We start from the raw sequence: 21,052 nt of genomic DNA, 5'->3' as shown, positions 1-21,052 counted from the left end.
TGGCAGGGCAGTTTTGTTGGATGAGGAGAGGTTGGGATGATTGGGCATGCACTCACTAGGAGGAGGAGGGCAGGACCTCACCAAAATGTATCAAATTCTGATAGCGCTGGACCAACGGGATGCAGGGAGGATGTTTCCCTGACCTTGGATCTGGAACAAAGGCTCTTGGCGTCAGGATATGCAATGGGCTGCTCCAGACTGAGATGAGGAGACATTCAGAGGGTGGTCAACCTGTGGCATTCTCTACCACAGAAGGCTGTGGAGGTCAAGTCACTCAATATGTTTAGGAAAGAATTAGATAGATTTCTGAAAGCTAAAGTTGTCAAGGGATGTGGGGAAAGCATGGGAGTATGACATTAAGATAGTGGATCAGCCATTATTGTGTTGGTGGAGTGAACATAATAACTCGGAGTTGGAGTAGGCCGTCTGGCCGTTTGAGCCTGCTTCACCATTCAGTAAGATCATGGCTGCTCTTTTTGTGGACTCAGCTCCACTGACCCACCCGCTCACCATAACCCACAATTCCTTTACTGTTCAAAAATCTACCTATCCTTGCCTTAAAAACATGCAACAGGGTGGCCTCAACTGCTTCGCTGGGCAGGGAATTCCTCAACTTTTTGGGTGAAGAAGTTCTTCCTCAACTCAGTCCTAAATCTGCTCCCTCTTATTTTGAGGCTATGCCCCCTAGTTCTAGTTTCACCGCGAGGGAACAGCCTCCCTGCTTCTATCTTATCTATTCTCTTCATAGTTTTATCTGCTTCCATAAGATCCCCCTCATTCTTCTATACTCCAATGAGTATAAATCTCAGTCTACTCAATATCTCCTCAGAAGCCAACACTCTCAACTCCGGAATCAATCTCGTGAACCTCCTCTGCACCCTCTCCAGTGCCAGTACATCCTTTCTCAAGGAAGTTGACCAAAAGTGGGCACAATAGAATCTGGAGAAAGCTATTCTTTCTATTTTCCTGTTTCAATACTTATCCCTCAACGAAGACTTCAAACAGATCATTTGGTCATTCTAACGCTGCTGTATGTGGGAACTTGCTGTATCCAAATCAATTGCCAAACTTTCCCACATAACAGCAGTGACTCCTCAAGTATTTTGTTGGTTCTGAGGTGCTTTGGGAAACCCCGACGATGTGAAAGTTGTTGAATAAATGTCGAGCTTTCTTGTTTAAATCTGAACGGCCTAACGCTGGTGTTAAAATCAGGCTGGTTACAAAATGACCAAGGGGAGATGATCATTGGGGAGAGGGAACTTTCCAGAGACTGGATTCTTCAGTGAACTGGGTAAAAACAAGGACTGCAGATGCTGGAAACCAGAGTCTAGATTAGAGTGGTGCTGGAAAAGCACAACAGTTCAGGCAGCATCCGAGGAGCAGGAAAATCAACGTTTCAGTCAAAAGCCCTTCATCAGGAATAGATGCTCTATTCCTGATGAAGGGCTTTTTCCCGAAACATCGATTTAGAGTCTAGATTAGAGTGGTGCTGGAAAAGCACAACAGTTCAGGCAGCATCCAAGGAGCAGGAAAATCAACGTTTCAGTCAAAAGCCCTTCATCAGGAATAGATGCACCACTCTAATCTAGACTCTTCAGTGAGCTGGCTGAGTGAAAGAATTGTCTGAAAAGGATTCGTACGCCCAACAAAAGGATAATGACAGCAATCACTTAGTGTCAGTGGAGACGAAGCACAAAATCAGGTAGAGGGAAGGCTTCTTGGATTTTCCAACCTGAAACATTGAGCACCCTTCCCTCACTCCCCACACCCACTTCTGGCTCTTTCCAGTCGGTTCTGGTTCAGACCGGTTCCCAGCCTCTGCTTTCCATTCGTTTTACCAACCCTCACATTATCGAACTGCGACTGACAGCCTGAGACATCGTGTGTTCAATGCCTGTTCTAGGGAGGATTTCACTAAACTGGAGAGAGTTCAGAAAAGGTTTACCAGGATGTCGCCTGGAATGGAGGGTTTGAGAAATAAGGAGAGGTTGGGACTTTTTTTCTTTGGAGCATAGGAGGTTGAGGGATGACCTTATACAGGTTTTTAAAATCATGAGGAGTATGATAAGGAGAATAGCAAAGATATTTTCCCTAAGGTGAGAGGGGGCATAATTTTAAGATGAGAGGAGAAAGTTTTAAAAAGGACATGGGGGATCTATTTTACACAGAGAGTGGTTCATGTGTGCAATGAACTTGCAGAGGAAGTGGTGGATGCAGGTACAGTTACAAAGTGTAAAAGACATTTGGCTAAGTAGATGAATAGGAAAGATTTTCAGGGATATGAGCCAAGCACAGGCAGTTTAGTTTCGGAACATGGTCGGCCTGGACTGGTTGGACCGAAGGGCCTGTTTCTCTGCTGTATAACTCTATGACTCAAAAGCACTGGGTCAAAAACGAGGACTCTGTTCATGTAATTTCTCAGTCAGCTCATGAAACAAGTAAAATGAAATTACAATCCAGTCAGAGCCCACTTTACTGTGCCCATTCCACCACCTTGATCATGGTTGGCCCACTCTCTAACGCCATACTCTCACGTTTCCCCCATACACCTTGGCACCTTTTAGCTTCTAAAAATCGAATTCTTTCTTAAATATATTTAGAGACGGGCCAAACGCAGGCAAGTGGGACGAGTTTAGTTTGGAAAACTTGTTCAGCATGGACGAGATGGAGGGCAGGGTCTGTTTCCCTGCTCTACGACTCAGCCTCCGGAACCTTCTGCGGTAGAGAATTCCACAGCTAGGCCACCTTCTGAGCCTGTTTAAACTGGTCAAAATGACAGGGAGAATTACAAACCTATTCGACTGCAAATAGGGACGAGTAGTTCACCAACAGTCTTGGAATCATCAATCATGACAGTCTTCACTGCTCCGTCCAGCATCCTCACTTTCTGCGGCCTCTGCTTTTTCTTATACTCCAGGATGTCCTAGGCAGGAGAGCACAAGACAAGTTCAATCACAAAACCCCAGGGAAGTGATTGGGTAGAGGTGTGTCAGCGGGCGAGCAGTCCTCGAATCCCAGGCCCATATCCTGAGGTTCAAATCCCACCAGGACAGGTTGAGAAGTTTGAATCCGTTGAAAATTTGGAATAAAAGGTTAACCAAATGGTGATCACGCTCACTTGCTGTAAAAACCCATCTGGTTCGCAAATGTCCTTTCGGGAAGGAAACCTATCGTCCTGACCTGGTCTGGTCTACACATGACTCCAGACCCATGGCAATGTAGGCAACTCGAAACTGCCCTCTGAATAGACCTAACAAGCCGCTCAGTTCAAAGGCAATTATGAATGGGTACTAAATGCTCTCCTTGTCAGCACTCCCCATGTCCCACGAACAAATTAAAGAAAACATTGTCCTATAACGTATTGATAGGACCTAAATCATGTTCACCAAACTCAAGGAAGTACATGAACCAGTTCAATATCCAAGTAGGAAGTCTCCCCAACCCTTAATAAGCTTTCACCAAGAATGAATGACAGGCTAACATCACAGCTTATGCTACAGGCCAGTTCAATTTCTAGCCGTGCACCATACAGACAAGGCGGAGGCCAGCTAACCCATCTAATTCTTCACTATAGCATTTGTCTGATTCCCATTGATGTCATTGTAGGGCAAATCAGATCTCAGATTGAAATCTGGCTTGACTGCACTTTCTTTTCATTTTATAGAATTCGTGCCTCACTGAAATACAAACACACAATACTGCAGATTCGAGTCTAACAATAAAACAGAAATTCATTACTCAAAAGAAATGAAGATGAAAATAAATCCAATTAGAACAGAAATTTAAAGAGTTTGAAACACGTGATGGTATGTAAGCTTATTTCAGATTTAAATTGACATCAGCTGCATGCTGGGATTTGAAATCACGTCTCTAGATCATCAGTTTTAGCCTCTAGATACTAGCCCAGAAACAAACAACTGCTGCACAGTGGTATTTGGAATTACGTTGCAGGTCAGTCATGGCTTGAAGGGCCGAATAGCCTACACCTGCACCTATTTTCTATGTTTTTCGATGGTCTTGATAAATGGCCACACAGTCAACGACCTAAATTGTCAACCTGCATCCAAGGAAGCCAGTGAGGCAGGAAGCCAAGACACCTTCCTGTGTGGGTGGAGTTTATTGACTCCTAAGTCTTACAGCTCCTTTCACTAGCCTCCATCGCCAGTATTGCTGCTTGTCATTTTATAGCCAACACCTGTTTCTCAACCTGAAAGAAAAACTTTAACAAACATTAATCACGGGATTAACAAGACAACATAAATTGCCAACACAGGCACTAACCTTCATAGTGAGATGTCTGATAGAGTGAAATGAGAAGGCATTGAACTCACTAACAGCATTCCTGCTTTCTTTGACAGGTGGGGTTTCTGAAATAGGTTTGCTTCATTTGTCAGTCAAATTCCTCCCATGCCTAGGATTCCAAGCCCTTAACCCAAGCAGCCAATCATTCCTTGCAGCTTGGGAGCTACGTAACCCGATTCAGCTACAGCCCACCAATCCTACTTCCTTGGCAACATGCAGCTATGCATTCTGGGATTTGATCCTTCCCCTTGAAGTTACTCTGGGTCAAAGGGCAAACCTCTACATCAATGTAAAAGACAGACTTCACTCGCTGATCAACGGATTGTTCATTTGGAGATGGAGTCAACACCTTACTGCATGTTTGTAACTAATTTCCACCCCACTCTGGTCCCTCGTTCTCCATTACAGTCGGTCAGCAGCTATGACATCACTTCCTAATAGCGTCAGTCACCATCATGCTAACATGGCGTCTATCTGTTGCCTTGTTCATCAGGGTTTGTGACTGCCAAACATCTTTAGCCAGAGAGTGGTCAATCTGTGGAATTCATTGCCACAGAGGCTGTGGAGGTCAGGTCACTGAGTATATTTAAGACAGAGATAGATAAAATCTTGACTGCCAAGGAGATCAAAAGTTACGGGGAGGGAGTGGGACAATGGGGTTGACAAAGCCATGATCGAATGACAGAGCAGACTCGATGGGCCGAATGGCCTAATTTCTGCTCCGCTATCTTATGGCCATGTGCCCATATTGTGACACTTAATCCAACAATTTCCATTAACAGACTCTTGCACCATATTAAGTTTCTTCTCAATTGATTCCTGAACACATTCTCCTCCTTTCCGGAACATTCTAGAGTCATAGAGATGTGCAGCATGAAAACAGACCCTTCGGTCCAACTCGTCCATGCCGACCAGATACCATTATAGTCCCATTTGCCAGCACCTGGTCCATATCCCTCTATATCCTTCCTATTCATTTACCCATCCAAATGCCTTTTAAATGCTGTAATTGTACCAGCCTCCACCACTTCCTCTGGCAGCTCATTCCATACACGTACCACCCTGTGTGTGAAAATGTTGACCTTTAGGTCTCTTGCATGTCTTTCCCCTCTCACCCTAAACCCATGTCCTCTAGTTCTGGACTCCCCACCCCCCCAGGGAAAATACCTTGTCTATTTATCCTATCCTCATGATTTTATAAACTCCTGGGGAAAACGTGGGGGAGGAGGGTGTTAATGTCCGTGATTGTTGTGGGAGTGCAGGGATGTGTTATTCAAGCTAAACTGTGGACCCTTGCCCATTGAGGAGCTAAAATACCCCCTGTCCTGCTCACTCAGCAGCTCAAACTTGTCCCAAACCGTAGGGTGCCACAAACTCTAGGAGGGGTAAAATGGAGTCACAGCAGGGAGGAGTGAATGCTAACCATCAGCCCCTGGCTTGGGAGAGGGAGAGGGAAGGGGAAGTTCAGTGTGGTGAAGATTGTCTGAAGTTCATCTGCTGCAACAGCCCAACTGTGAGAGAAAGCACGAGGCGTTTGAGGATTTTGTGAGCACACAGTCTGAGTTTGATTTCAGCCATAGCTTCCCGTTGAAGATCCTGCGCCCCAAAAATCTCATGTCGCGGCCCCCAGTTGGGAAACCCCAAATTAGCCAGGGCTGGAGGGCTTGAGCTACAGGGAGAGGCTTAATAGGCTGGGGCTGGGAGCATCAGAGGCTGAGTGGTGGATGTTAGGTAGCTCGGAAGGGGATAAATAGATGCAGGTGGGGGTGGGGTGATGGTGATAGGTCAGAGCTGAGGGTGGAGCATACAGGTGGGAAGGACGAGGACGATGTCCTGGTAGGACAGTTCAAGAGTGTGATGTCGAGTTGGAGGGTTGGATCTGGGATGAGGTGGGGGAGAGGGGAGATAAGGAAATTGGTTAAATCGACATTGATGCTGTGGTGGTTTGAGGGTTCCAAGGCAGAAGATGAGACGTCCTTACTCCAAGCGTCAGTTGGTTAGGTTTTGGTGGTGGAGGAGGCCCAGGACTTGCATGTCCTTGGTGGAGTGGGAGGGGGGAGTTGAAGTGGTCTGCCACAGGGCGGTGGGACTGTTTGGTGCGTATCCCAGAGATGTTCTCTGAAATGCTCCGCGAGTTGGCAACCTATCTCCCTTAAATTGTCTGCAGCACCCTGGGATGTGCAGGCTTGATGGGTTAGCCATGGGAAATGCAGGGTTACAGGGATGGGGTCGGAGGTGGGACTTGAAGACCTAATGGCCTGCTTCCGTACTGTAAGGATTCTATAACTTAAAATTTCCATCTCAATCCCTTTCATTTCCCTATTTGTTCATTGCATGTTCATCACTGCCTACAGCAGGATTTATTGTCCATCCTTAATTGCCTTGAGGGCAGTTCAGAGTCAATCATGTTGCTGTGGGTCTGGAATCATAGAGTCCAGACAATCAATAAGCACATTGATCTGGATCCAATATACCTACCACTGCAACGGACAGCTGGAACTGACAACCGGAAGCGGCAGATACAAACCACTACAAATGCCGGAGGAAGGATCACAGAAGCGCTTCACAGGAGGCTCCCAAGCACTGAGGATGTCACCGAGACAGGGGACAAAACGTCTGCAACACAAATTCCCAGCTCGGCGAACAGAACCACAACAACGAGCACCCGAGCTACAAATCTTCTCACAAACTTTGAATCATAGAGTCATACAGCATGGAAACAGATCACCCGGTCCATCTTGTGTGCACCAACCAAACATCCCAACCTAATCTAGTCCCATTTTCCAGCACTTGACCCATATCCCTCTAAACCCTTCCTATTCATATACCCATCGAGATGCCTTTTAAATGTTGACATTGTACAAGCCTCCACCATGTTCTTTGGCAGCTTGTTCCATCCACGCACCACCCTCTGCGTGAAAATGTTACCCGTCGGGTCCTCTTTAAATCTTTCCCCTCTCGCCTTAAGCCTAAACCTTCTAGTTTTGGACTCCCCTACCCTGGGGGTAAAAGACCCTAGCTATTCACCCTATCCATGCCCCTCATGATGTTATAAACCTCTAGAAGGGCATCCCTCAGCCTCCGAAACTCCAGGGAAAATAGCTCCAACCTATTCAGGCTCTCCCTATAACTCAAACCCTCCAGTCTCAGCAACATCCTTGTGAATCTTGTCTGAGCCCTCTCAAGTTTAACAATGTTAAAACTCACACTACCACCCGATGAAGGAGCAGCGCTCCGAAAGCTCGTGCTTCCAAATAAACCTGTCGGACTATAACCTGGTGTTGCGTGATTTTTAACTTTGTACACCCAAGTCCAACACCAGCACCTCCAAATCAAGTTTAACAGCATCCTTGCTATAGCTGGGAGACCAGAAATGAATGCAGCATTCCAAAAGTGGCATCACCAATGTCCTATACACCAGCAACATGGTGTCCGTCCTGCAGCCCACACCAGGTAATGACGGCAGATTCTCCTCTCTAAAGGACACGAGTGAACCAGATGCGTTTTTACAGCAATCAGTGGTTACATGATCATCATTAGACGTACTTTCTATTTCAGACTTGCACTGAACTCCAAACTGCACCCTGTGCCAAGGTATGATATGAACCGCTGCCCCCTGAACATCACTGGGATTATTACTCGTTCAGTGGTATTACCACTAAACCACCAGCTCACACATGTTCACTGTCAGAAAGGAATTGTTCTTCATTAAACTACAATGAGCATTAAATTACAAAAAGAAATGAGTGGAAAGTTTGTAAAATCTCTGGGCAGGGCTCCACGTGGTGACTCATCACATCTGGCAGCTCTCCCCACCTCCAACCAGAAACAGTTTCAGGCCTCAACAGTCACTGAACAGTTCCTGATGCGATGGGAAGTGCTTGAACCAAATGTTTGACCAATTGTTAAGAACATGAATATTTTGCTTTTGTTTGAGTCAATGAGAAGTGCCCTGCTCCAAGATGTTCACTCAGATGCAAACTACCCAATGAGCTGCAATCTGTTACCTTCTGTCTGGGCAAGAGATGGAAACAGATTCGGCAAAAGGGAATTGGATAAACACTTCAAGAGGAAAAGAAATTTCAGGGTGTAGGGGGACATCAAGGAAGTGGGACTAATATTATGCCGGTTCCAAAAAGCCTGACCGGTTGTGCTTTTCCAGCACCACACTCTTCGACTCTAATCTCCAGCATCTGCAGTCCTCACTTTCTCCTAGCTAACACCAGCAAGATGGGCCAAATGGCCTCACACCGTGCTTCATCATTGTATGAATCTATGAATGGGAGACTACAAATACAAGGAAATCCTCAAGGAACACACTGAGAATCAATATCAAGTGAAGCTTCCCACAGAAATGACAGTGAAGATCTGTGCCGTGAGCTTCCACTATCTCTGCTGTGATGTAACTCTCAATCCTGATCTATGAAGTCAGACTCTTCCCAATCATACTCAACTCGACCAAACCATCTAACCCTTGCTGCACTATGAAAACTCCAATAAAAAAATCAACAGGCAGAAGATATTAGAAAGGTGACTAGGATTTATTCACAGCTTTTCATCAACAGCTGCTCAGAACTTGAGTACTGCTGAAAACCAATACACATTTTGTTGAATGGTGTTGTCTTGCACTCATCAGGACAATTCGCAAGAAATACCAATTTGAGGGGAAAGCAATACTGTCCAAGTGCTCGTGGGTTGGTTGTCATGAAGAGTGCAGCAGCTAGTTATGACTGACATGAGTCAAGATTAGAGTGGTGCTGGAAAACCACAGCAGGTCAGGCAGCATCCGAGGAGCAGGAAAATCGACGTTTCGGGCAGGAGCCCTTCATCAGGAATGATGAAGGGCTCCTGCCTGAAATGTTGATTTTCCAGCTCCTCGGATGCTGCCTGACCTGCTGTGGTTTTCCAGCACCACTCTAATCTTGACCCTAATCTCCAGCAACTGCAGTCCTCACTTCCGCCTAGTTATGACTGAAAGTTAACTGCCAAGCTGTGTTTAAATTTTAAGCAAGGCAGGTCGACTTCAATCAGTCAAGGCATTGCCCCGAAATGGATTAGGTGCAGTCAGCATACATGTTCTCTGTCTGCAGAGAATCGGACTCTACGTGTTATTATATATAGCTTCTGGTACATACAAGTGTGTCACACTATGATCCTGATTGACAGTCTTAATATTTCATAAAGCCGAGAAAAAGATTAGACAGACCCCATTACGAAGCATATAATAATCCAGAGTGCGGCCAGATTCAAGCCAGATCCCTTTCCTTGGATCGTCATCGGACAGGAACAATCCATAATCCGAGGCTGTAAAACAGAAATAAACAAGACCTCAAAATAGTTCTGCGATGAATCAACTTGCACTTGTATCCAAAAACGACAGCTCATTCAAAGACAAAAACGTGAAATTAAAAACAAAACTTTGCATTTGTACCCTGGTGCCTGTTCCAAAGTACAGCTCAGAACAGTCAGTTAGTCCAGCTCCCGTCTCCTCCTGATCTTCCCACCACCTCTCCCATGACCACTCCTCGATTGATATTTCTCCTCTCCTTCCCTGCCCTCTTCTCCCCACCCCTTGCCTACTCCTCCTAAAATGCTGGCCTCCCCTTGACGTATTCTCCAACCCCCTTCTTCACAGTCCCAGTCTGCCGCTGCCCTTTCCTTCTGTCCTCTCAGGTTCCCTCTCTCCTCCTGCACGTTCTCCCCCGGCTCTCACTGCTACAGGCCCCGAATGCCAAAGGGCCATGTTGCTGGAAATTGACTTCGGGAATTGCCTCTCCTTTCCTGGTTCTTCAGGCATTTGGAGCCAGGATTAACCAGGCCCCCCCCCCCCCATCAAATGGAAGGACCATTTTTAGACTGGAACATCAACTAGGAATGTGGATGTACAATTCCCTTCCTTTCCTCCCCTGTGCAGTAATCTCTTTGCAGAATTCCTCATAATTCTCACTGAGCAAAAACATAGATTCAAGCTGTCAGTTTTGACAATTCGAGGCGAGTAATGTCAACTTGAATCCAAGCCAGCCTGAGAGTTAGAAACTAAGATGCTTTTCATTGCAAGTAGAAAGTTTATTAACTACTCAGTCTAACAGCTCCTTCATACACCAGTTCAACCTATTCCCCCTTTTGTTCCGATGGGACAGTCCGGTGACTCAACGGTTAGCACTGCTACCTCACAGTGACTGTCTGTGTGGAGTCTGCACATTCTCCCCGTGTCTGCCTGGGTTTCCTCCCACAATCCAAAGATGTGCAGGTTAGGTGGATTGGCCGTGCTGAATTGCACATAGTGTCCAGGGACGTATAGGTTCGATGGATTAGCCATGGGAAATGTGGGATTATTGGAATGGAGTGGCTCTGGATGGGATGCTTTTAGGACGGTCAGTGTGGACTTGATGGGCCAAATGACCTCCTCCCACACAGTGAAGATTCGATGATCCTATTTTATACTTACATTCAATAATTTTGATTGCCTGCTTAATTCTTGCTATATTAACAAACAACACTCTCTTCAGTTATCTCACCTCAGGCCCACAGCAGTGGATTTACTCAGAGCTGCCTCGCTCAGTTTGTACCAGTTCCCAAAACATGGACCTCCACCAGTTCCAGACCAGCAACACCTCAATAGGTGTCGATAGTCATCCTTGTCTTGGATTATTGCGGGACTTCACTCACATTCTCTGGAATTTTCTGCAGTCCACAACACCCCCACCCACACCCCCACCTCACAACTCACCACGATCTGCGCAATTCCTTCAAATTCTGGCTCTACCTCAGCTGAGACCTAAAGTTCTGGAAGTCCCCCCACCCCCCCATAGACTTCTTGACGTGCCGCTCCACCGCAGTAAATACAACCTCGATCCTGCCTTTACCTGACACAAGGCTTGATGTCTGGCCTCTGATGTGCCTGGATACACTGTACATGAACAGTCAACGTATAAATCCAAGTAGTTGTTATACTGCTGATTGATTAACCCATTCACTTCTGCACTGGGACATTTCTTTATTACACAGAGACTGAGTGACAACGGGTGCCCGTGACAGAAAAAGCGAGCATAAAACCAACAGCCAAGTAATAGATCAGGACGTGTGCTCTCACCTTGGCCCATCTGTGCCTCGGGCACACGCTCTCGGATTATACGACAGGCATCGTAAACCACAGTGGAGGGCTCGAACTGCATCGTCTTGACGACATTACACTGGCGGACACAAATCTTCAGCGAGAGGGCCACCATGGTGCCAAGCGAACGGAGATCAGGCCCTCACCACGCCTGGGGAAACAAACCAAGAGAGATTCATTCTCGCACCAATATAAACTTATTACCACCTTCACTGCATGCGGGCATCACTGACCAGGCCAGGGCTTTTGCCCAAAACGTCGATTTTCCTGCTCCTCGGACGCTGCCTGACCTGCTGTGCTTTTCCTGGACCACTCTAACCAAACAACGGCCAGCATTTATTGCACACCTCCACTTTCCCTTGAGGTGGCGGTAGTGAGCCACTATCTTGAATCATTACCATCCTTGGGGTATAGGTATAACCTCAATGCTGCTCAGCGGAGCTCCAGGATTTTGGCCCGGTGACACTGTAAAATAAAAAGAGGTGATGCATTCCCAAATGGGGAACCAATGGCCTAGTGGTATTATCATTGGACTGTTAAACCAGAGACCCAGGCAATGCTCTGAGGACCCCGGTTTGAATTCCGCCATGGAAGATGGTAAAAATTGAATCTAATGAAAATTTGGTATAAAGCGGCTAATGGTGTCTGTGAATCCATTGTTGATTGTTGGAAAAACCCACCTGGTTCACTAATGTCTTTCGCTGGTCTGGCCTACATGTGACTCCAGACCCACAGCAATGTGGTTGACTCTTAACTGGGCAATTAGGGATGGGCAATAAATGCTGGCCAAGCCATCCCTCATAAAATCAGGAATTGAAAGGGAATCTACAGGCAGTTCATGGTCGCATTCTTCCCGAAAGTAACCCATGGAGTGTACAAAGACAGTCATCCAGATCAACTTGAGAATCAACCATGGGCAGCACGGTGGCTCAGTGGTTAGCACTCCTGCATTACAGTGCCAGGGACCTGGCTTCGATTCCATTCGCCCCGTGTGTGGGTTTCCTCCGGGTGCACTTGTTTCCTCTTACAGTCCAAAGATGGGCAGGTTAGGTGGACTGGCCGTAGGAAATTGCCCATGGATGTGCAAGCTAGATGGATTAGCCATGCTAAATGCAGGGTTACAGGAATGAGGTGGGTCTGGGTGGCATGCTCTTCTGAGGACCGGCGTGAACTTGACGGGCCAAATGGCCTGCTTCCACACCGTAGGGATTCTATGAAAAGCAACAGAACGATCAAGCACTACACAATGGGAGGTAAATTCCGAAAAATTACCAATGGGATCAAAATGAACATTTTCCTCATAAATCATTGTTTGGTTGTTCAGAACCTGAGCATTGCTGGGAAAAGATATTCTGACAATTTTTTTTCATCTTGCAGTCATCAGGACAATTCACAAGAATGCCAACATGTTGGGGAGGGGGAACCACATTCATAATGGATGAGAGGAGAGCGCTCACTGGTTAGCAACTCGACTCTGATTGGTCGAGGCGTTACCATGGGGAATGCGCCAATTAACGTGTCTTTTCTCGGCAATTCTGAGTGATCCTGAGATGCCAACAGATGTAGGGCCTGAGAAGAGTATTCACTGCACGATGATCTAACAAGACGCCTTACAATGCGAGCAATTACTCTTCACGGAGCATGGTGAGAAATACAGCAGGAAAGCTCATTGACAGCTTCTTCCATTGATTTGACATCTAATCCTGAGGCAGTGATGGATGCTGAATCAACAGTCACAGCAATCCACTTCATTTACAGATAGAAGCTGGAAAATACCTCCAACATCACATCCTGTCACACACTGACATCTTCAATCTGGCCTTAAATTCTCGGACTGCTTCATGACTGGCTGGATTATAGATATCTGGGGAGAGTTATTTGAGGAAAGTGATTCAAAGCCAGGATCAGAAATTATTTTCATTCCAAATAGAAAAGCAGAGTGATCAATTAAATAGAGTTGGGTTCACTTTGCACATCACCCACCAAAACCAACCATTCCGCGTTCATTAGGGCGGCACGGTGGCACAGTGGTTAGCACTGCTGCCTCACAGCGCCAGGGACTCGGGTTCAATTCCCGACTCAGGCGACTGTCTGTGTGGAGTTTGCACATTCTCCCAGTGTCTGCGAGGGTTTCGTCCGGGTGCTCTGGTTTCCTCCCATAGTCCAAAGATGTGCACGTCAGGTGAATTGGCCAAGCTAAATTGCCCGTAGTGTTAGGTAAAGGGGTAAATGTACGGGAATGGGTGGGTTACGCTTCGGCGGGTCGGTGTGGACTTGTTGGGCCGAAGGGCCTGTTTCCACACTGTAAGTAATCTAATGGGAAGCACACACTGCTCTGGGATAGAAGGCTGTGGCTTCAAGTCTCATTTCAGGGACGTGGGTACATAGTCCAGCTGGCACTCTCAGTACAGTGTGACTCTGTCAGAAGGTCAGCACCCACTCAGTGCCTCATGCTCAGAGGATGAGCAATGAGACAGCTACACACTGTCAGAGGGTCCATGCTCAGACAGCGCTGCACTATCAGAGGGTCAGCCCATAGGGAACGCTGCACTGTCGGAGAGTGGGTACCTAGGGAACGCTGCACTGTTACAGGATTGGTACAGAGGGAGTACCGCACTGAGGGAGTGCCGCACTGTCGGAGGGTCAGCGCTTAGGGAATACTGCACTGTCGGAGGGTCAGTGCTTAGGGAATACTGCACTGTCGGAGGGTCAGTGCTGAGGGAGTGCCGCACTGTCGGAGCGTCAGAGATGAGGGAGTGCCGCACTGTCGGAGGCTCAGTGCTGAGGGAGTGCTGCACTGTCGGAGGGTCAGCGCTGAGGGAATACTGCACTATCGGAGGGTCAGCACTGAGGGAATACTGCACTATCAGAGGGTCAGCACTGATGGAGGGTCAGTACTAAAGGAGTGCTGCACTGTCAGAGAGTCAGTGCTGAGGGATTGCCGCACTGTCCGAGGGTCAGTGCTGAGGGATTGCCGCACTGTCCGAGGGTCAGTGCTGAGGGACTGCCGCACTGTTTGAGGGTCAGTGCTGAACTATCAGAGGGTCAGTACTGAGGGAGTGCCAGACTGTGAGAGGATCAGTGCTGAGGGAGTGCCGCACTGTGAGAGGGTCAGTGCTGAGGGAGTGCTGCACTGTTGGAGAGTCAGTGCTAAGGGAGTGCCACACTGTGACAGGATCAGTGCTGAGGGAGTGCCACACTGTGGAGGATCAGTGCTGACAGAGTGCTGCCAAGTTGTTTCTCACATTATGGTTGCTTATTTTTCAATCTGTGCCCTCTGCCTTTCATTCCTTTTACCAACTGGAGCAGCTTCTCCTGACCTAATCGATCCAGCCCTCTCCTAACTGTGAAAACCTCAATCAAAACTCCAACAGATCACTTTGTGCCCATTAGTAATAACAGCTTGCATTGCTGTGGCATGGTGTAAATAAATGGAAACTTCTACAAGTTTACAGTCAGAAACATTACAGACACATTTTTTATGTACATTCAGGAACTCCCTCCTCATTACCTGGACTCCAGGAAGGGCTAATAAATTCGGAAGTAAAGCAAGGCTGAAACACGATCATGTACTAAACTTGAGAAAAAGTAGAGTGTGTGTCTCCAACATTTACACAAAATAACAGCCACTTGACATGGTACAAGGGTCATGTGTCTGACCAGCAACAGGCTTGCAATCAGTAATGTGACTGGTTAGTTTTGGTTGGGTCCTCCAACTGGGTCTGCCTTTGGTCCCTGCCCGACCCGGATTCCCAATAACAATCTCACAGTCTGGTGCAGCCCCAGTACCAGCTCTGAAGTTACACACGGGCTTGACGAAGTGAAGCCTACCTATAAAACACTGAAAATGGCTGCACTGCGGAGGGAAGTGCTAATAAAACAGAGAAAGCAGTAGACAATTTCACAGAGATGGAACAGGTTGGCCAAAGGCAGAAATGACAACACTTTACCCTCCTGAAACCCAATGCCTGTGGTTGCTTCATCCCATTTTTTTCCTCAAACACTTGGCTCACAAGTCCTCGGGAATGCCGAATTGTCTGACAATCAGTTCTATTTCTCCTCTAAATCTTTCTAAGGTCATTAACAAACTTGGTCAGGTGGGACTTGGCTCATCTGAACCCACACTTGCAGTTCCCTTTGACGCTGTACAGTTATTGCTCAAGCCTATCACTGGCTTGCCCACTGACAGAAAGTGAGGACTGCAGATGCCAGAGAGCCAAAGTTGAAATGTGTGGCGCTGGAAAAGCACAGCAGGTCAGGCAGCATCCGAGGAGCAGGAGACTCGACGTTTCGGGCAAAACCCTTCATCAGGAATGTGGTCAGGCAACATTCAAGGATCTGGATGTAGGTTTGCTCGCTGAGCTGGAAGGGTCGTTTTCAGACGTTTCGTCACCATATTAGGTAACATCTTCAGTGAGCCTCCGGATGAAGCACTGGTGGTGTAGCCCTGTTTTCTATTTATATGTTTGATTTTAGTTGGGTTGGTGATGTCATTTCCCGTGGTGACATCGTTTCTGATGGTGGTGTCATTTCCTGTTATTTTTCTCAGGGGGTGGTAAACAGGATCCAAGTTGATGGAGTTCTGGTTGGAATGCCACGCTTCTGGGAATTCTCGTACGTGTGTCTGTTTGGTTTGTCCTAGGATGGATGTGTTGTCCCAGTAGAAGTGGTGTTCTTCCTCATCCGTATGTAAGGATACTAGTGAGAGTGTGTCATGTCACTTTGTGGCTAGTTGATATTTTCGAAACTCACTAACATTCAAGGATGTTTCTGATGAAGGGCTTATGCCCGAAACGTCGACTCTCCTGCTCCTCGGATAATGCCTGATCTGCTGTGCTTTTCCAGCACCACACTTTTCGACTCAGAAGCTTGCCCGCTGCAGATCCTAGCATTTCTTTCATAGGATTGGCAGAACGTGCGTGCGCCACATTCGCTTAACAAGAGGCAGCTCAGGCTGGTGTCAAGTTCTGGTCTATCGCCACAAAATAATGAGGGAAGTGAGCAGCTAAGGTGGGGAGTGAACACTCTCACAAATGTGATATACTTCATCCTTGGCCTTGCGTCCTTGAAATGCTCAGCACTGGTAAGAAGGTAGACTGAAGCCTTGCTACAACCACCACGTATCATATCCATTGGCACCACAGCACAGGCTCAGCCTTGACATTGCAATGTGCACCTTGATGAACATTCCCACACCAACAGTGTGATGTCTTCAAGTTTCTTGCCACATCACAGATCACCCGAAGCACCTTAGCCACTACACCCTGACACTCCAAACTTCCAACCAGGCATCTGCCAATCTGGAAATGGATGTGAGGTTTCCTCGCCGAGTTGATTTGGGATAGCAGCAGTCCCTCCGGAGATTTCTTCACCCCTTGGGTTTGCAGGGAACTTAAAGCATAGAAGCGTCTCTGTGTAAACCCTTGAAAGCAAACACAGTAGCTGTCTCATATCTACTGGCGAAGGTAAGCCAATGGCCCAATTTATGGAGGAAATCTCAAACCCACATTGGAACAGAGCTCAGATTCTGAGCATGGTGCTGTCAGTGAAGGAGAGGGTGAAAACTTCAGTGCACTCTCTGGTGAGGTTGGTTCTCCACGGGAACACAATAAAATGACATTGTGCCTTCCAACATTCAAACACATCCAGTTCAAACATGGTTGCGACAGAAGGTTGAAATTTATTATTTGCGCAATTGTTAATAACTGAACCGGCTTTCTTCAAAACTATCGGCAGCGTGATTTTAAATTTGCAAAACACACTCGACAAGAGCGAACTGAAAAACCTGCACAAGACCGATTAGCCTGTGAATACTTTCACAGCTGTCGGTGAATATGAGAAGTCCACAGTTGAGCTTGTTCTGCTCTCCTGGTGATCACAAGGTATGACAGTGATGGACCTCCTGATTATCTCACAGATCTCTCTCTCTCTATCAAAGCCTACAACAGAGCCAGACACGACATGAAAAGAACACCCCCTCCACCACCAGCTTCGGAGAACATTGGGAGCTAAAGATCCAAATCAACTGCTCCTCCCAAATGCACGCCCACATTCACTGTGCCACGTCTCCAATGACTCATCAACTTTATCGGAAAATCTTCATCTCCAAAAGAAGGCCATTTGATTTTGCATTGGGATGAATCCACATCATCCATTTCCCTCTGCGGCCTGTCCTGGTGCTTTAATACTCACTCGCTGCCATGTTGTTTCCGTGGATTGGTGTCGAATATACCCGCTTCCAATGCAGGTATGTTCTCTCATTCTACAGTCCAGACAAGGTGAAACCATAGTCAACATTATCTCGGCCCTTTAGAAGTCAAGAACATTAATCATAGAATCCCTCAATATTCTCTTAAAATCCTAGAGTCCCTACAGTGTGGAAACAGGCCCTTCGGCCCAACAAGTCCCACACCGACCCTCCCAAGAGTAACACACCCAGACCCATTCCTCGCACCCATTATTCCGCACTTACTGCTAACTAATGCCCCTAACCTACACATCCCTGAACACTATGAGCAATTTAGCACGGCCAATTCACCTAATTTGCACAACCTTGGGCTGTGGGAGGAAACCGGACAGACACGGGGAGAACGTGCAAAATCCACACAGTCAGCCGAGGCTGGAATTGAACCCGGGTCCTTGCAACTGTGAGGCAGCAGTGCTAACCACTGAGCCACCATGCCACCTCTTCTCCATCAAGAATACATCCAATATACAAACTCACTCAGAGTCAGAGAGTCATATAGCACGGAAACAGACCCCTCAGGCCAACCAGTACATGCCAACCATAATTCCAAACTAAACTACCCCCGCCCACCTGCTTTGGCTCATACGCCTCTAAACCTTTGCTATTCATGTGTCTGTCCAAATGTCTCTTAAATTTTGTAATTGTACCCCCTTCCATTATTTTCTCTGGAAGTACATTCCACACATGAATCACTCGCTGTGTAAAAGTCATGTTGATCGGATTACTCCACATACTCTTAAAACCTTCCACCTCATCAGTGATAAGAATCTATCTCAACTTAGAATAAAAATATTCTCAGACACCATTCTTACAAATGACTTCTTGCCTTCATCGTTTCTCATCTCAACCAAAGCTACTTTAATATCACGGCTTCTGAACTTCAGCTTTCTCTCTCGATTATGTTTAGTTGTCCACCAGCACTCATGTCTGGACATGGCAGGAATGTAGAGCTTAGATCTGAGCCGTTGGTGACTAGGACATTGTCGGTAAGGTATGATCCCTTGAGTGTGAGCCAGAGGGCAACTTCAAGTCAACCACGTTGCCGTAGGCCTGGAGTCAATGGCAGATTTCCTTCCTTCAAGGGTATTACTGAGCCAGATAGGTTTTGCAACAACCAGCAATGGATTGTCATCAGTGGATTCTAAATTCCAGATGTTTATTTACTGGATTCAATTCATCTGCCGTGGTCGGATTCGAACCCAGGTCCCCAGAGTGTTTGCTGAGTTTCTGGATCAATAATCTAGCCATAATACCACTCGGCCGTTGCCTCCTGTTGAGTCCGCAGCTTCCTGGCTCAAAGATGCGCATGCTCCCACAATGCACCAAGACTTCCTTTGCAGATGAACAGAGTTAAATGAGAAAGACTGCAGTAGATTTTGGATTCCTGCGCGATTGTCCACAAGCAGAAGGGGATCTTGGAATCCCCTGGAGTGTGGAAGCAGGCCATTCAGCCCATCGATGCACTTCTTGAGATCGACATTACAAGACAAAATCACGTTGATACGGAGGAAGGCAGCCAGACAGTAGGATTACTTCTGGTATCTTCATTCATTCTGCATTTTTGCACATAGATATCATTGGCTGGCTCTCCCGGAGGTCCATGTTTAGCTGATTCTGCCTCTAGGCCCTGTTGCCTTGACTGATTCTACCTTTATCTTTAAATGAAGCCTCTGACGATGAGCTGAGGAACAGTACTATATAAGGCGTCAATTAAAAGTGCCAAAAACCTCTCATTGCAAGCATTCTCATGAGGTAAACCAAGCCACCGATAAATTAAGTGGCTTGCGTGGTCAGGATGCCATACTGCGTGTTTTACTCAAACAATCACAATGATGGGGGGGGGGGGGGGGGGAACAGTCCAAGATTGAGGTCAAAGCCAGCAGCAGCTAAGTTATAAACGAGCTGTGCTCTGAAAGATCACTTCTACCGTGGTCAAGCAGACATTTGATTTATACACGACAGTCCGCGACCCAGGGCTTGGCACCTTCTCCAGAACCGACCCTGCTCTCAAGGTCACATGGGTTTTGTATTTGCTGAGGTTGACAGAAAGGCGGTGTCACTTCTCCTTATGTGGAAAGCGGGTCTGGAACCCGTTCAGTGCAGCAATCCATCAGCTTTCACCTCCCTGCGCCGACACAGCAGCTTTAGCTCATTACAAAGGCTCAAGAACACGCGCCTGTACACCGACAAGGAAATAAAATGGCCTCAGACTCATTTCTGCTTTAAAACAAGAATTATTACAAGGCTAGAATTTTTATTGGCTATGGATGGGTTTGCTCTTTTATGGGATGAACTGCGCAGGACAAAATATAGTCAGACTCTAAGATAGCAAATAACACACAAAGAGTGAAAACAGTGCAAGGCAAATGGATTTTATGCACAGGAGGAATGGCTACAGAAGGAAAGACACCTTCCAACCAGGTGGCACCAGTATTCCAGAGGCTCAGGGCAAAGCTTTGGCAACATGGGTTCAAATCCCATTGTGGAGTATAAATTAAACTTAATAAATCTGGAATTGAATAAACCTGGAGAGGCAATGATCTTGTGGTATTATTGCTGAACTATTAATCTAGAAACGCACTGGGGACCCCAGTTTAAATCCCACCACGGCAGATGGTGGAATCTGAATTCAATAAAAATCTGGAATTAAGAGTCCATTGACAACCATGAATCTACCATCAATTGTTGGAAAACCCCATCTGGTTCACTAATGCCCTTGAAGGAAGGAAACTTCCATCCTTACCTGCTCTGGCCTACATGACTCCAGACCCACAGCAAAATGGTTGACCCTCAAGGGCAGTTAGGGATGGGCAATAAATGTTTGCCTGGCCACTCACACCCATCTCATGATTGAATTTTTAAAAAACTAACCATTAGTAATGGTGGCCGTCAACAGCTCCAAGGTTCCAGAAGGTTCTGTTACCTCAGAGACCCGCTGAGCTGGAATGAAAATTAGAAGGAATGTTGCTGACTGTGATATCCATCAACAAATTTTATTTTAAAAAAAAATCTTCTCGTCCACTGGTCCCTGCTTTGAGAAAGAAATCTGTCATCTTCACCCAGCCTGGCCTATCTGAGACTCCAGACCCACAGCAATGCTGTTGAACAGATTGAATGCAAGACCAATTCAGGATAGGGAATACATAATTCATCACCAAAATCCAAATGCCATCAAGGTATAAAGACACAAAAGATTCTTGGAAATATCGGCTGACTTTCTACTCCCACCCCGTGTTCACACCGCCACCCACCCACTCTGTCCCCGCACTCCCACCGCCACCCACCCACCCTGTCCCCGCGTTCCCACCGTCACCCACCCACCCAGTCCCCGCGCTTCCACCATCACCCACCCACCCACCCTGTCCCCGCGCTCCCACTGCTACCCACCC

At 46.9% G+C, this 21,052-nt stretch overlaps 1 protein-coding gene across 1 annotated transcript in view; it reads right to left on the bottom strand.

The window, feature by feature from the left end:
* The window catches only part of tln2b (talin 2b), a 297,300-nt gene that overhangs the window by 140,965 nt on the left and 135,283 nt on the right, over positions 1 to 21,052 (bottom strand). The window contains exons 3-5 of the mRNA XM_043680129.1: positions 11,396 to 11,567; positions 9,509 to 9,606; positions 2,794 to 2,923 (exon numbers count right to left, since the gene is read on the bottom strand). Of these exons, the coding sequence (XP_043536064.1) occupies positions 2,794 to 2,923; positions 9,509 to 9,606; positions 11,396 to 11,531 (364 nt within the window). The 5' untranslated portion in view covers positions 11,532 to 11,567. The remainder of the gene's footprint in view (positions 1 to 2,793; positions 2,924 to 9,508; positions 9,607 to 11,395; positions 11,568 to 21,052) is intronic.

Source organism: Chiloscyllium plagiosum, chromosome 40, assembly GCF_004010195.1.
Source record: "Chiloscyllium plagiosum isolate BGI_BamShark_2017 chromosome 40, ASM401019v2, whole genome shotgun sequence".
NCBI lineage: Eukaryota > Metazoa > Chordata > Chondrichthyes > Orectolobiformes > Hemiscylliidae > Chiloscyllium > Chiloscyllium plagiosum.
Note: the sequence above shows the minus strand (reverse complement) of the source record. Positions and strands in the feature narration are given on the sequence as shown.